This window comes from Nanorana parkeri, unplaced genomic scaffold (genome assembly GCF_000935625.1).
Source record: "Nanorana parkeri isolate BGI_ZX_2015 unplaced genomic scaffold, ASM93562v1 scaffold8, whole genome shotgun sequence".
Taxonomy (NCBI): Eukaryota; Metazoa; Chordata; class Amphibia; order Anura; family Dicroglossidae; genus Nanorana; species Nanorana parkeri.
Genome location: NW_017306276.1, coordinates 3,234,033 through 3,249,920, shown reverse-complemented (window position 1 = coordinate 3,249,920; position 15,888 = coordinate 3,234,033). Strand labels below are relative to the sequence as shown.

The 15,888-nt window shown below is 39.6% G+C and overlaps 1 protein-coding gene across 1 annotated transcript in view; it reads left to right on the top strand.

Annotated features, from left to right (window-relative positions):
* The window catches only part of RXFP2 (relaxin/insulin like family peptide receptor 2), a 183,440-nt gene that overhangs the window by 106,845 nt on the left and 60,707 nt on the right, over positions 1–15,888 (top strand). The window contains 2 exon segments of the mRNA XM_018554056.1: positions 2,266–2,343; positions 12,670–12,775. Coding sequence (XP_018409558.1) covers positions 2,266–2,343; positions 12,670–12,775 — 184 coding nt within the window.

Below are 15,888 nucleotides of genomic sequence, written 5' to 3'. Positions count from 1 at the left end.
AAGTATGCGTTTGTAATTGTTAATTGTGACCGTTAATATGCCGTCCATGGCAGGAAATGATGGATGGCAGGAAATGATGGGTGGAATATTATTAACAGTTACAATTAATGATTTAAATAAAATACTTTGTGAATAAATCCCTGTTTCCTCGATAATACTGGTCTGTGCGCAAGCGCAGATGCTGAAGTCGGCAAATTCGACTACGTCAGCGTTCTCGACAGAACACCAGTATCTGCGTTTAGTGTTGGGGCATTTTCACGAGTATGAGTACTCGTGAAAATGCCCAGTATTGGCACTGGTGTATCCCTACTTAAAAATATAATGCAATCTAGGACAACATAGCTGATTTGGAAAGATTCTCCAATTCAGCTCACTTTCCAGTTCAGCTATTTTGTCCTAGATTGTTCACTTCTCCTGCCTTCTCCAAACTCTTCACTCTTTTATGAATAACCCTGATAATTACATCTCAATATGCTGTTGCATTTCCAACATTATCAGGGCTTAGGATGGCATAAGGTTTTGACTGGACGCAAGATACTTTAACCAAATCGATTTCTATATGATTTGATAAAGTGATCTCCTTTAGTTCCCATTCACACCTGAGCATTTTATGAACACGTGTCAACCCTGCCCATACATTCGCGCTTTTAAGTACGTTCACAAAATGCATCGCAAACACAAAACACGCTCTGCCCTTACTAGTTAAGGGCACCCCAAATGCACCTGGGAAGATGTGCGTATTTCCACATGTTAAAACGTGCACAAACGTAGAGGGGGGGAAAAACGGAAAGTATGTGGCAGATTTGCTACATTCCCTACATTGATGCGTTTGTCACGCGTACAGGAACCCAATTAAATCAATCGAGACACATGGCGAAAACATAACATAGAATAAATGAAGTAGCCACCAACACTCCAATGATTGTCGGTGACTACTTAATTTATTCTGGATTAATTAGCAGTGATTCAATACACCATTCGCGTGGTACACTATTCTGAGTAAGAATATGGTTGTTCTAATTGGAGAAACTTTGGAACTTCCGGAGGCTTGCCTGCCCCTTACTACCTCCTGCACTCTGCTTTTTGGCTATTCAAATAAGAGAGAGAGGGCCTAGCAGCAAGCTCCAACACTACCAGGCTTTCTCACAGCTTTGCCGATTGCCATAACAGGAAGGTCTAGTAGGCTGCTTCACATGTACAGAAGCACCCGTACATCCTCCACTTTACACCGGCAGTAGTTTGTTAGTAACCGTAATAACAATAATGATAATTGAACCCATCTAGAATAAAAGGCTAGAAAAAAACACTAAGGGGGTTATGCATAAACATCCCAATGCAATTTGCACGGCATTCCCACCACTAGCTGGAGATAAGCAGCATGGGAACTTCCCATGATCCTTCCAGTGGCATGAATGCTATGCGAACGGCATGAGCCCAGCTATATATTGGGTGGAACCTTTATACATCAGCTCCTAAACATCTGATCTATCGTCTTGAGAGTCCCATTCACATGTCTACTCTTTAGATATCTTTTAATGCCCTTTAGAATGAACATGTTGACTAATAAAATGTACTAGACTGTCAATTACATTATAGAGAAATCCTTCCTGCTGTCCTGAAAACAGGGAGCTGAACTGAGCTGACTACCCTGCATAGTGTGGAATTATGAAGAGGACTACACGTACCTAATGATGGAAAGAGATGTCAGATAACAGTGCTAAAAAGACTCCATAAATCTTAAGAAGTATCTGCATAATCACATTACTGTTTAACATGATTTAAGATGACAGTTGTCATCTATGTGCTTTAGTGCGGTAGATTTCTGATGAAATGCTACTTACTGGATCTTTGGTGTGCTCTCCAGGAGCAACAGCAGCTTTCCATAGGTAACCTCTTATTATACTATTGTATATATGCATTTCACCTGTTTTAATGCGCAGAGCTGCAAAGTGCAAAAAAATACCATCCCCACTGGAAACAGCATACATATAAATGCATGTAAAACCCCACCACCATGCATGAAAAGTTGGTTTAAATGACAAAAAAAAAATAATCTTTTTAGAAAAGTAAAATAAACTTCTGACATAGTAATAAACCTTTCATGAGCTAATTATGTTTTAACTGCCCCAGGTTCACCTTTGTCAGATTACAGTGTGCTATTCTTACATTCTTTTTTTGTGTTTTTTTTTTGTTATAATACTACATAAAGGGCTGCCAGATATGTAGCAAGTTACACATATATTATTATATTCTTTTTTTTTCCAGGAGACAACAATGGATGGGCAAATATGTTTGATGAAGTGCATGGGAAAGCAAATGAAGTCATGGAGCCCCAAGAATGCTGTAAGTAACTAAGGATGGACCTTGTATAATCTTCTATGTCTCTCTCTGCTGCAAGATTTATGTCCCCATAAAGCTATAAACCCCAGAGAAAAAAATCCCACATTTGCCATTAGTCAAACAAGCAGTCAATTCTTTTTTTTCCTCATAAGCATGAAATCTGTCTTGACAAATAACTTATGCAGATTTCGGGCCGAGGCACATCCTTCCCCTGTACAAAATGTCCCTGCTCAATGTGAAAGTTCCAAATGATTTCACATAAAACCATTTCAATGATTAAATGATCCCACTTAAATTCACTTTAACCCACTGTGGAGTCAACTTGAATATACATTTATATTCAAAAATCAGTCCCTGTGATAAAGGCAGCCATTTTTCATACAGCTGAAATAGTATATAGACAGCCGGTTGCACTGGTAAGATCACAGTTATCCAAATGGTTTAGCCCAACAGTATACCTTTGGGGGCAGGGTTAGTGGGTACTGTGCATAAAATATTTTTTTCAGTCCTGCTAGTTAGTTCCACTATGAGTAAAGTGACAGTAAACTCAGTGAGTGAAATCTTAAAAATGCATTCAAGAACCATAACTAGTTACAGAAATGTATCTTATTTGTGTATCATTCGGCTGTAGATCCTCAAATCATCTCTGAATTCATGCTGACACTGTTCTTCCTTCTGGAAGGTGGCTACTTTTGTTCCCCATGGTCCCTGTGTGTGTTGTAAAATAGCCACCACTCCAAGCTCACTCTCGTTATGGACTACAAACTCATGTTTAGTTTACTAATTTATATTGAGATTGTAGTTCATCACGGGAGTGAGCTTGGAGCGGTAACTACTTTACAACACACAAAGGGACCACGAGGAACAAAAGTAGCCCCCATCTAGAAGGAAGGACAGTGTCAGCACCAATTCAGAGATGATTGGAGGAACTACAGCCAAGTGATACACAAATACGATACATTTTGTTAATAGTTATGGTATTTGAATGCATTTTTAAGATTTAATGGAAGTAGCTTAGAGTGTCACTTTAAGCTACTTCCATTGCCATCCCCACTCTGCTCATCTATGTGTTAACACAAAATTTGCCAGTATGGATACAAATGATTTGCATAAGTTCTGACTCTGGCCATGTTAAGTAATTGGAAAAAAATCATACCTCACCCCTATGTTGGTGCTCTCACTACGTCCTCAATTCTGTTTGTGTTCCTAATTGAGGCCTTATACACAAAGGCACTAAGTGAAAAAGTGAGATCTCTTGTGTAAAATACTATTTGTTTTCTCTTGGCTCTCCTGAGCAAGAGGTGGCAGTGGGTGGACTTCAGAATCAAACATGAACAGTTGGTGCAGTCTCTTTTCTGAGTCTGATCAAAGAAAACAAGGCAAGGCAAATACTTGTGTGTACTCAACTATCCAGCTCAAGATATTACATTTACAGAGTCTCAGAGATGCTTTGTAGATGTCAGAAATTCTGGCAAGCACCCCTCCTTACACCCTATGAATAGGTCCAGTGGATCCAAACTGCCAGCAAAGATGGACTTCAGGTTATAACTGGAAAGTGGACTGCTTTTGGGCCCAAAGGTAAGTCTCATATAAGAAGAGCAGGTTGACATGGAGAAAACCACTAATAAATCAATAAATAAATATATGTGTACCTCTGCGTTACATATGCTGTTTAATGTGCTTAAAATGTTTTTTTTAAAATGTACTAAAAACCATATAATGGCTGTAATGTGTACAAAATTTGTCTAACAAAACAAAAAGTATTTTTCTTTAAAAAAAAGTAACACTGGGGCCATTTTAATAAAGGGGCAGTAAGTGTGTTTGACCCAGGCCCACGAGGACAGGTGGCCCACATAGAGAGCCGCAAGTAATTGAGCTTGTAACAATATGCTAAATATAAACTTTTATTTTAGTCCCTAGTGTTCAAAGGAGCCAAGAAAGCCCTCATTTGAAAGAGGACAAACTGTTCTTTCAAGAAATCAATGTGACCTTAGAAATCTTTGGTCCAATTACAAAATAATGTTTAACCCTAATCTATCCAGGCATACTCATGAATACAAAATAGTGCTAATAGTGCTAAAATTAGACTTGATGATGTCCTAACAAAGTTGCTGTATCTTTTCCAAGAACATTAAAATGTGAGATCACATATAGTATGCTGATAAAATATATTCCAGAATTACCCAATTTGCTACAGTGAATTTGGTGATACACAATGGGAAATTGTAGAAGTTGGTGGCAAGATGCTGATATGCAAGGAAAGATTAAAAAAGTATTTTATTTTAAAAAATGGCAATTTTTTATTTAACATAGTGCTATAGAAAACTAAGGGGGTTATTCACTATGCAGCTGAAGGATCCAGCCGTAGCTTCGGCTGATCCTTTGGCTCGCTTCAGGCCGCCTGTGACGTTCGGTTCAGTCACACCAAAGGGCTGCTGTACGGGCTATTAACAATGTCTACAACGGGCTGTCTACGGCTAATAAGAAGTCCTATAAAATTATATGGTGTTACTAATTTCATCTTATTTATGGGCAGTAATCATAACTATAAGTTAGAGTTGAGCTAAGCGATAAAAGACTTCAAAGTCTTTGTGTACAATAGTACAGTATTCATATTTGTAATTGAAAGAGACAAGAGACTTTGTCAGAGCAAAGGAGTTGTCAAACATAGGCTAAAATGTTATATCTAGGAATACATGGTCCGCTTGTTATGATGCGCAGTGCCGTGTACAGCACAGGGAATAGACCTACAACCGGCATGTCTATGGGCCATGTCACACTAGCATCTTTATAACAGAGACCTGTAGCAGTTATAAATTACTTTCTCTAGCAATGTCTAGCTAAAGCTAGCTCCAATAGTTGTCTATGCAGCTCTAAACCGAATGTTCCTTGGTCATCAGTAACTGTATGCGATACCAGGAGCAACATACTGAACCTGGGAAGTCAGTAGCTTCCACCATTACCTGTGACCCAGACCCTCCATTAATGGAAATTCGCTAATTGCTAAGAAGAGCAGTTTTCTAACAGCTACCAATTGCTTGTTCCATGGTAATAACTGAGTTTTTCGGGCAGCGTTTTCTTCTCTAATTGAGTAATGGCCCATTCTGTTCTACATCTCAAAAAGCCCCTACAGCCTCTTTGCTGAATTTTCAGCTAAATATTTCATACAACATTGCCTATTGTAATGTTCAGTTTTTAATGTTAATTATCAAAAAGCTCTTTTAGGGAATTAAGTAGATGGGCCCCCCAGCAGATCTAATGCACTCACGTATGGATTTATTCTACTTAATTCAGCTCACTGCTTCATTTAGGTTTAACTAGCCTAATTTACTAAACATACTAAGCAGCTGTAGTCGAAGGCCGAAGGTTGGATGCTGTGTGCACATGATGGGCACGATTGCTAAAGCTTTTGCAGGCTGACAAGTGGATAATTTGTATTCCAGTAACAGTAAGGCAATCTTGCTAATTGTTAATACAGAAAAAGAGAACAAAGCTTTGTGTTGTAAGTGCACATTACCCTGGCATATAGACATAGATTTCAGAGGAATTCATGGCAGCAATTAGCCTATCCTTACTTTGATGCTCATCATAACTGCTCCTAATATTGCAAATGACATGGTATCATTAGACCATCTTTAGTCATCCAGAACTCACAGGTCACCTACACTACTGTGTGCCTGCAAGTGTTGCTATCTATTTTGTCTTTGCTTCCTGCCACAGCTTTCTATTCAGTGCCCTATTTCACCTGTTTCCACCTCTCTGGCCACCTCCTTTGATGCTGTTCCCGCAGGTGGGCCCATGCCATGGCCTGGGATGGAGAGGCCTTTTTTGCAAAAAAAAGCACTTTGGGACTCTTTTTTTAAATGAATCAGTGTGGCTAATAATTATCCCTTGACTGCCAAAGAAATGGCAGATCTAATTGCTGTAAATTCTGTTAAGTAATGTGTCATGCCAATTAAAGGGTAATGCAAAGTTTTACTAATTGTTGTGTGTGACCAGTCTCTGAACTATAAGTACTTTAGGAGGCTAGAAAGTTGCATAATTACTGGTGCAAAGATAAAAAAGAGGTGTCCCACTCCATGGTGATATCTTCCTCCTTTGGAAACCTATCTTTTCTCATGCTGATGGACGGAATCAACTAAAACCTCTGCAATCACCTTCAGGATGGTGAGCAATAAGTTTGGTGAATTTGAGTTTCTCTCCAGTGTTTACCAATCTCCTTGTGTCTGTGAATGAACCTATAGTTTTTTACAATGCATATATTTTAATATACAGTATGTACTCCACACTTCAGTGATGGAGCTCTACCTTGGCAGACGATTCACAATATTTGCAACTATGCACATATTAGGCGCTGCACACATTATAAAATGTAAGAATAAAGTTCAGGGGCATCGTTTTGAAGTAACACTAAAATAATGAAGTGAAAGGTTTTTGGTTTTATAGTTTTGTGTACATTTTGTGTGCATTCCATTTGAAGTATTCATTATTGATTAACTCAATACAGTTTTATCTGTTTATGTTTAGTAATAAACATTCTAAGTAATAGAATATTGTGTATAAACCTGAGATCAAAAAATAAAAATGTATTTTTACTGAAGATGGGTAGTCCCGTAAAAACAAACAATAGCAAAAAGGATAAATACATGAGGTTGAATACTAACCATCTAAAAGGTGCCCATACACCTTACTACCATCGCAAGACTTTTGTCTTGCGATGGTTGTAAGCTAATTAAAAGCTTGTATGATCTGGCCATCTTGGACAGGCAGATCGTACTTGCGATCATCAAAAGCCCGCCCCCTTGCGATTATCGTATGGTTGCGGGATTTCCCATGATTATCGTACGATAATCGCAAGGTATATGGCCACGTTTATTCTAGAAAATGTATTGTAGAAAACACATACCTATCCAACAAAGCATTAAATGGTCCCCTTTACTATCCACCAAAGAACGTCCGTCATTATTTTTATCATAGCTGTATACGGATGTCCAGCCCAGTAGAGCTAGAACAACTGGGTTTGGAGAAACTCCACATAGGATTCCACATAAAGTGAAATGATCATATACTTGTTCTTGCCATAACCTAGGTACAGAATGCTGTGTACATTCAAACCTCTATTGGTATGCCGGTAGTAAATAAATCCAATCAGGTATTGGCATCAATATAACTCCAACTGGAAATCTTATTGGCAAGGTATAAATACAACATACAGTTCTGTTCGTAGACAGTATGGTAATATATCAATGCTAAAGCCTGCAAGGTTAGACTGTAACCCTTGGAACATAACCACAAATTCAGACCTCCCAGGGCACAGAGGAGCTGCCAAACAAGTGCTCCATCACTGTGCACAATCAGTGCCAAGATAAATCTATCAAAATCCTGTACCCAGTGTGAGTCTGCTTATAAATGTTGTATACATATTATTAAATAGCAGATTGCTAACATTGATTGCAAATGCAAAAGCAGATTATACAATGTTTGAAACACAGCATTAGTTCTATTCACTGGTTTAAGTTACATAAAATCAGATTATAAACGTGTAGAGAAGTTTTCAATACAATTTGTGAAATAGTGAATGAGCCATTTATTTTCTGCATGATGATGCCAGTTCAGTCATGAAATTGTCTTTGAAGGTCTAAAGTATGTATGTATGTAAAAGATATATTGGAAATGTTGCAATGCCACTGGCCTTAAAGTGTATCTACACCCAAGGATACAAATAAGGATGTCCAGATACCAGTGCCGATACTTGGCATTTTCACGAAAACTACCAGGTTTGCAGCGATTGCAGCTGGGACCTAGCTCTGGCTTTTCTAGTCTAGTCTTGGAGCTGGAAAAGTATTTGTACATGTACTTGTACTTGTGCCAAGTACGGTCTTGGTATCTAAACATCCATAGATGCAAATGTAAAGTAATGCAGCTTACCTGTCCTTATATGTGGTGGCTACATTCGTTTTTCCAGGCTTTTTTGGCAATGCTGCCGCTAACAAAATTCCCGTCCCAATGTGACAATCACTTACCATATGGTATATAGAGGAACAGCAGAGAGAACTGCAGAGGACTGCAGAGAGAACAGGGAACAATGCTAACTGATAACAGTCTCTAGCAGAAGCAGAGGGCACAGGAAGTTATTGGCTCACAACAGTTCTGGCAGGATCAACAGTTATTTTCTTGTACTTTCTAAACACATGTAACAAAACTCTTTCAAATGTATATTTAACAGACCAAAAGTAAGCATATAAGCAAAGTTCATTGTTTGGGTTTAAATGCACTTTAAAATATTTAAACATGATTGTTAGCTTGTACCTTCACAAATGAGTCAAAAGGTCAGCAGTGGAAATGAAGCCCCCTATCTTCAGGTTTGTCCATGGGTTTAATTGTTCTTTTGGGGGCCTGTGCAAATAAGTCTGCACAGGAAGGATGTTCATCCCTAGCCAAGCATTTTTTTTTAGGGTTACCCTTCTACAGAGAGACTTAGATGGCTTTCCGTGGAGCAAAGGACTCAACCCAACGCAGTGATGGCTAAGGCATCAAGTAATATGATTAGCAAAAAAAAAATATGTGCGGAATTGGATTTTTATGTATTGCTTGCCTTAGGTCCCCAGATTCTCGTCACTTTGCTCCTGCTCCTCCTAAAACACATGTGCTTTGTTGGACTGAGTTGGGGTATGTATCTTATACAAAGTATTTATAAAAGGTTTTAGTTTCACTGCATACAAAATATTACTTTCAATATTACTTTCAAACATTTTCTTAAACACTAACTATCTCCAGTTGACAATTGCTGAGCCCATAGTTATAGCCCAATAGCAATGCTGTTTCCAGGGAAATCAATTTTTAAAGCTAGAAGGCATTCTGTTATTTACGAGTTACGAAGGATCAATGTCCTTAGCCAACCATGTGTAAAAACATTTTTTATAGGAAATAAAAAGTGTTCAAGCTCATTTTTTTAGTTATATACTGTTTCAATGGTTGGAGATTCAGTTAATGTTGGTGCAGTATTTCACCAACTTATTTGTTGCTATAGTGGTGCTCTCTGCAGTATTCTCCTGTGCATCCAAGGTTGGGTAATGGTGATGGTCATCATTCAATTGGAAGACGACTGGCAGTGGCTCACAGACTCGAGAGTCTGAGCATAGGGTGAGTATTGTAGTCAGTGTTTACTCAAAGGTTGGTTAATGGAATGTTTCCTTTATAACTGTAGACAGGCTTTAAGTAGTGAAGGATGGAACGAATGACAGCCTTGAAATCTTCACCTTCAAAAACATATTAGTAATTGCAGCTCACATATCAGCTTCCCTTTAAGGATTACAAGTGGGAAAGCCATGGTATGCCCTATAGAGTGGACTATTGTAATCTGTTACTGGTAGCTTACAAATGCACAACTTGCAAAAAGGTTGCAAAGAAAATGCTTTTTTGGAATGTGCTAGTCTACTGTATGTAAAAAGCCCTATGAAGGTGCAGAACTTTTAAAACTAATTCAGCATTTGATTAAATGTGTGTTCCTGCAGATTCCCATTGCTTTAATGCTAAACTATTTCTGTACTCCTATACTTTGCAACCATTTACTCTTCCAGAGTTCTCCAAGAGTTTGCTAATACTTGAGTTACCTGTACTCACTACTACCACTAATACTAAGCATTTACCCCAGGCTGAGGATTCACTGCAGTTCCCGTAAGATAGGGAGACTAGGTGAATCTTAAAATGTGTGTGTGTGAGATAGTGTCTGTGGTTGTGTGTGTCTGTTAGTGCTTTGGAGGGCCCTTTTACACTAGTACAGTACATTAATCGAACAGTCCTGTGCCATGCAATCGCACCTACTACAGTGTGGAAGGTGCATTGTCATTTATTTGAATGGCATCCCGACCGAACCTCCCACTCACAGTTTAATCGCCAGCATCGGAACGTGCGGTACTGAAATGCCATGCTGGCAGGGACTTACACAGCCGCGGCGTCTGGTCCGCAGATCAGGGCCCCTCCCCCAGCGCCGACGTCACGTTACGACGTCGCGCTCCCAGGGCCGCCTCTCGTAGCTCCGCCCACTGAACGGCCACCTCTCGTAGCTCCGCCCACTGAACGGCGCTCCCTCGGTAAAAGCGAGGGAGATTCAATTGCTCGGCGTTCAGTCAATGGAGACTGTACGTGGAGCAACTGCTCTCCTGCTCGCTGCACAAACTTCCCCACAAGAACCAAGGACTTCATACCTCCTGAGAGGGATTCGATCAGGAGGAGCCTCTACCTCCCCCTGTATCTCTCCTGCCAGGGCCGGCCTTAGGGGTGTGCGAGCTGTGCGGCCGCACAGGGCGCCATAGCAACAAGGGCACCGTGCAGCCGACATAGCTCGTCCTGGGGGCGGCTTCTCTCCCCCTCACCACTGGCCATCCGATATGACAGCGCTCCCTCATCCGCCCCCCCCCACCCCACCTTGGAAGGTGCGTTGTCATTTATTTGAATGGCACCCCGAACGAACCTCCCACTCACAGTTTAATCGCCTGCATCGGAACGTGCGGTACTGAAATGCCATGCTGTCAGGGACTTACACAGCCGCGGCGTCTGGTCCGCAGATCAGGGCCCCTCCTCCAGCGCCGACGTCACGTTACGACGTCACGCTCCCAGGGCCGCCTCGTAGCTCCGCCCACTGAACGTGCTCCCTCGGTAAAAGCGAGGGAGATTCAATTGCTCGGCGTTCAGTCAATGGAGACTGTACGTGGAGCAACTGCTCTCCTGCTCGCTGCACGAACTTCCCCACAAGAACCAAGGACTTTATACCTTCTGAGATGGATTCGATCAGAAGGAGCCTCTACCTCCCCCTGTATCTCTCCTGCCTTCTAAATCACAAGTAGTAAAGACTATACTGTGTATACTAGCCTGGGCTATCTGCGCTGCCACCTAGTGGATTGAACTGTTATTACAACCTGCAAGTTATAGACTGTATTATTCCTTCATAGTTGCTCACTGGTATATCTCACATTAACCTGCAACCTGCGTGTATATTTAATATAAGAACTACCCTAAATGTAAACCTCATGTATGAGAATAATATTATGCTGAAATGAACTGGGAGTTGTTTAATCATAGAGGTGGTATATGATGTTTGTAGGAGCTGCACCCCCTCACCGCACCTAAGAGGGTCATAGCAGCCTCCTCAATCTGAACCATCTCCTAATCCGAGTGAGTTGTGCCCTAAGATCCTTAGTTGAGATCCATAAACAGTGGGTAGACTGTTACACACGCATTCCATTGCAGTGCAATTTGGGTTGCAACTTAATGACCAAGGACAAATGTGGGTCCTGAGGTTACAAAGGTTGAGAACCACTGATCTACAGTATGTGTATGGGTCCCTAATGCAGACAGATACTCAAATGTAAAATTACAGCTGTACTTAGCTTCTGTACTCTGACCTTCCACTTCAGCATGTGAACAAATACCTGGGTCACATGACCTGCACTACAAGAAGTGGGGAGCAGCATTGTCTCACAAAAGAAAATGATTTAACAGCATTTTCTCACAAAAGAAAAGTACTTTGGTTCTTCTATTAGTCTTTGTCTGTCCAAAAAAGTCTATTAACTATTTGAAATATAGGTCTGCCTTACTTCTGCTATTAGCTTCAAAAGGAAAGAGTCGTAATGTCAGAATTGGTATACAATGTATCCTTTCAGGCATTGTTTGTGTCAGTCACAGTGGTGTGTATATATAAAAGTTATCACAGCTATTTGTCCTGTTGTGTACATTCATTCTATGCAAATGTTACTAGTATATTATCTTTCCAGGTCAAAGGTAATATAAGTAAAATACCACATTATGGCCGCTAGAATATTTATTTCCTATAATTTGGGATTTTCCCAATTCACAATAATCTTTATGAATGGATTACATTTGCCCTGGAAAGAAAATATACTAATAACATTTGCTTGCAGCCCCCTTTACACAGAATGATTGTACTTTTTTTATAAATACATCCCAATGTTTATGGTGAGCATTAAAAAAACAACTAAATTCTTTTGTGTTTTTATGATTTTCTGTTTCATAGAAGGAGACAATTCATCCACAACCCACACAAAACTGTGGTAGCAGAAGCAAGAAAAATAAGTAAATTAGATAATAGTAGGGCAGAGTGCTGTTTCAAATGCATGTTAAAATTGATCCTGTAATGTACCTGTGATCATTTCAATTTTGTCAGCTGTATATAGATTATTCGACAAAAAAGTCTGCTAGGTAAAATAAACCCACATGTTGCATGTCATGATTTAAAAAAAACAGTATATTTATGATTATTATGTGCATTTCCTTGTGTCAGTTTATATGATTACTGTCAATTGCTTCCAGGTCTCTCCCAGTTTCCAGACATTTGTGAGTGCAAAGACACAGAGCTGGAGTGTGTAGAGGCCAATTTACAAGCAGTACCGCAAGTGTCAAGCAATGTAACACTTTTGTAAGTAGTATCTGATTCCCTCTGTTTCCTATTAGCTTGCTATCACCTTAATAATTCATCAATGACAACCCTTATTACAATCTGTCTATCCTGTACAGACATATTCTCTCCCATCAGCACCTCTCCTCCCATGAAACATAAATTAATAGAAGTCAATTTTATTTTAGCTTAGGGTCATTGACAAGTCTAATTGACTATGAAAACTCTGTATCAGACTTGTTGTCTGCATATGAGGTATTGTGCTACAGATTTATTACAGGTATTTATATAGTGCTGACAATTTATGCAGTGATTTACATACTGCACATTCACATCAGTCCCTGCCCTCAAGGAGCTTACAATCTCAGGTCCCTATCACACACAGGGACAATTAACCTTCTTTGGTTGTGGGAGGAAACTGACACAAGCACAGGGAGAACATGCATACTCATTGCAGATAGTGTTCTGGCCAGGATTCGAACCAGGGACTCCCCATCTGCAAGGTAGAAGTGCTAACTACTAAGCCACTGTGCTCAGGTTTACATTATAGAACAGAATACTGTGCATTGTTCTAAAATCTCCCCATGCATTCCAGCCCATCATAATTTAATAATTGTATTGTATATGAGAAGTTGGTAAAACAATGGACCTTTTCTCAATATATTTCCTGGAATTTTTTTTTAAATTGAGAACCACTTATACAAGTGTCAATATTTGAAGCAAAGAAAGGTGATTGCCTTGTCCTTGTCCCTTGATAATAAATCCTCCTTGAGATGAGGCAGGTAAGTAATCGATTTTCTAGTGACAGATTGGCAAATGTGTCCACCGGTTATTTGCATGTTTGCACCAGCATGAAGAGTGAGATTGAAACAAGGCACATATTATCTAAACATACTGATTTCCTCCTTCACAAGAAAACCAGTGAATCATTGACTTGTCTTGATACAAGTTTGGCCTCCAGTTCTATGTTTCCATATGATAAGAATTTCTGCAAATCCATCTTGAAATAAAAGTTTAAGACTGTTAGGACACAGATATAAAATGACCAGGAATTTTAAGCAGCAATGATGAAAAAGACAAACTATCTAAAGTTGATATTTCAGTTCGAGTGGACTGTTGCATATGACTCCAAAACATAGATATACTCGGCATCAAGCATACTTCTAGATACTGTAGTCCCTCTAGTTTTCAGTGGGGACAATTAAACCTTCAACATCTCTTAACATCTCTGTCCTTGTCATGTTTGTATCGTAAATCCTGCCCCCCCCCCCACCTCCCTGGAAACCTTTATGCAGTGGGGAGCCAAATGCCAATCTCTAACACCTCAATGAATCCCCCAAGATAAAGCCTAACTAGAATAGTGCAATATTTACAATACATCTAAAGTGTGGATAGCTTTGGATAAAGTAGGGAAAGGTTTAAAATCCTGTCAGTCTTTGCCATTTGTATCCCATTAGGAGAGATTTCCCTTCACATCTTGCCAAAGCAAGATAACCCCCCCCCCCTTAGGCAGTTGTCACCAGGTGTTCCAGTGGAAGATGTACCTTCTATTCCTTTTTCAGTGACAACTCAAAATTTAGCATTTTCCCTCACTTTCAGTACCAGTGACAGTGATCACCAGGACAAACAGAGAGTCACTCTCCCTAAGATGGAGTAACACTACAAAGCTGACAGAGGCTCTTAACCTTTTCCACTCTATCCAAAACTAACAAAAATGTTTGGGCTTTAGATACATGTTAATGCATGCTGCTGACATTTGTCTGAAAGCCAGCAATACAGCTCTGCTGCATCCACCCTGGTCTCTCAATATTCCTGTTATCATTTCCATACATTAACGGAATTTGAAGATCCAGCACCAGGATTAGATCTCCTTGTATTAGCTGTTACAGTTAGGCAAAGCTGAGATTGCAAAAGCAAAGATTGTATTGGTGGTGTCACTAAGGTTCATGATTTAGCTTTGAATATTGTTATATATCAACTACAATGGAGCAGTAAAATGGGCTTTATTCTGTTGCCTTCCATCTCTCAATTATCTGAACCCATTACAGAAGGTAACAGGTGCAGGTGATATATTGGTCACAATACTTTTTGTAATCCATGTTAGAAAATGATCTTCTGTGGAGAAGGATCTGCTGGTGGTGGTGGTGTCACTACTTCTGTGATTACAACCTCAATGGGGGTGGGCGGGGTGAGCCTGCTTTGACTAATAACATGCATTTTTAGGGAGCAGGCTAATTTGGAGTGCTCTGGGGATTTACATGATTACAGCCCTTAGATCTACTGTAGGTGTTAGTTAGGCAGAACAATTCAACCAATCAAATGTAAGATATCATCATTTTAGAACCACCAGAGCATGGTTGCTGTATGGAAACTTTCCACAGTGTCATGTAATGATGATGCACACAGTAACTCATAGCAACCACAGATTTAAATTTAATTTGACAGATCAAATAAGACTTTTTCGGTTTGCTGTGACAGGTTACTGAACATTGTCTTTTGTCTTTTTTAATATACCTAGTATGTGTTGTTCCTTATCAGTTAACATTACTGCCAGCTTGTCTAGTGCTTGGTTAGTCTGTTGGCCATTGTTCAGTTGGATGTAGTCTATGCTTGGTCCTACTTCGCTCTAGGCTGTCATACAATATCTCTGTTTGTCCTGTATACCTAATAAAGCATAGGTAGGATAAAGGAGAGATTCATAATGTCAGATGACCCATTTTTCTTCCATCACTAGGTACCATTTACCAAAACTGATTAAGTGTCTTTGTTGCTTCACAGTAACAATCCAAAATTGCTCCTGAAAATGTCAGTTGGATAATGAAAATGTGATTAGTTTCTCTCATGCAGTGAGACATTTCGTATGGAAGAATTTTGTATTCATGTTACCAGGGCCGGATTTACTCTCACTGCCACCCCAAGGCCGGGTTCCACAATACGCCCCCCCTGGGCCGCCAACCCCCCCTAGTTTAATTTTTTTTTACTGTTTCTTTATTTTTATCACTTTTTTTTATTCAATTATTTCTTCATCTTTTTTTTTTATTTATTTAATTTTTTAATCAATACATTTTTTTTAGATTTTTATTTATCTTTTTACTTTTTTATAATGTACTTTTTTATCTTATTATTGTTTATTT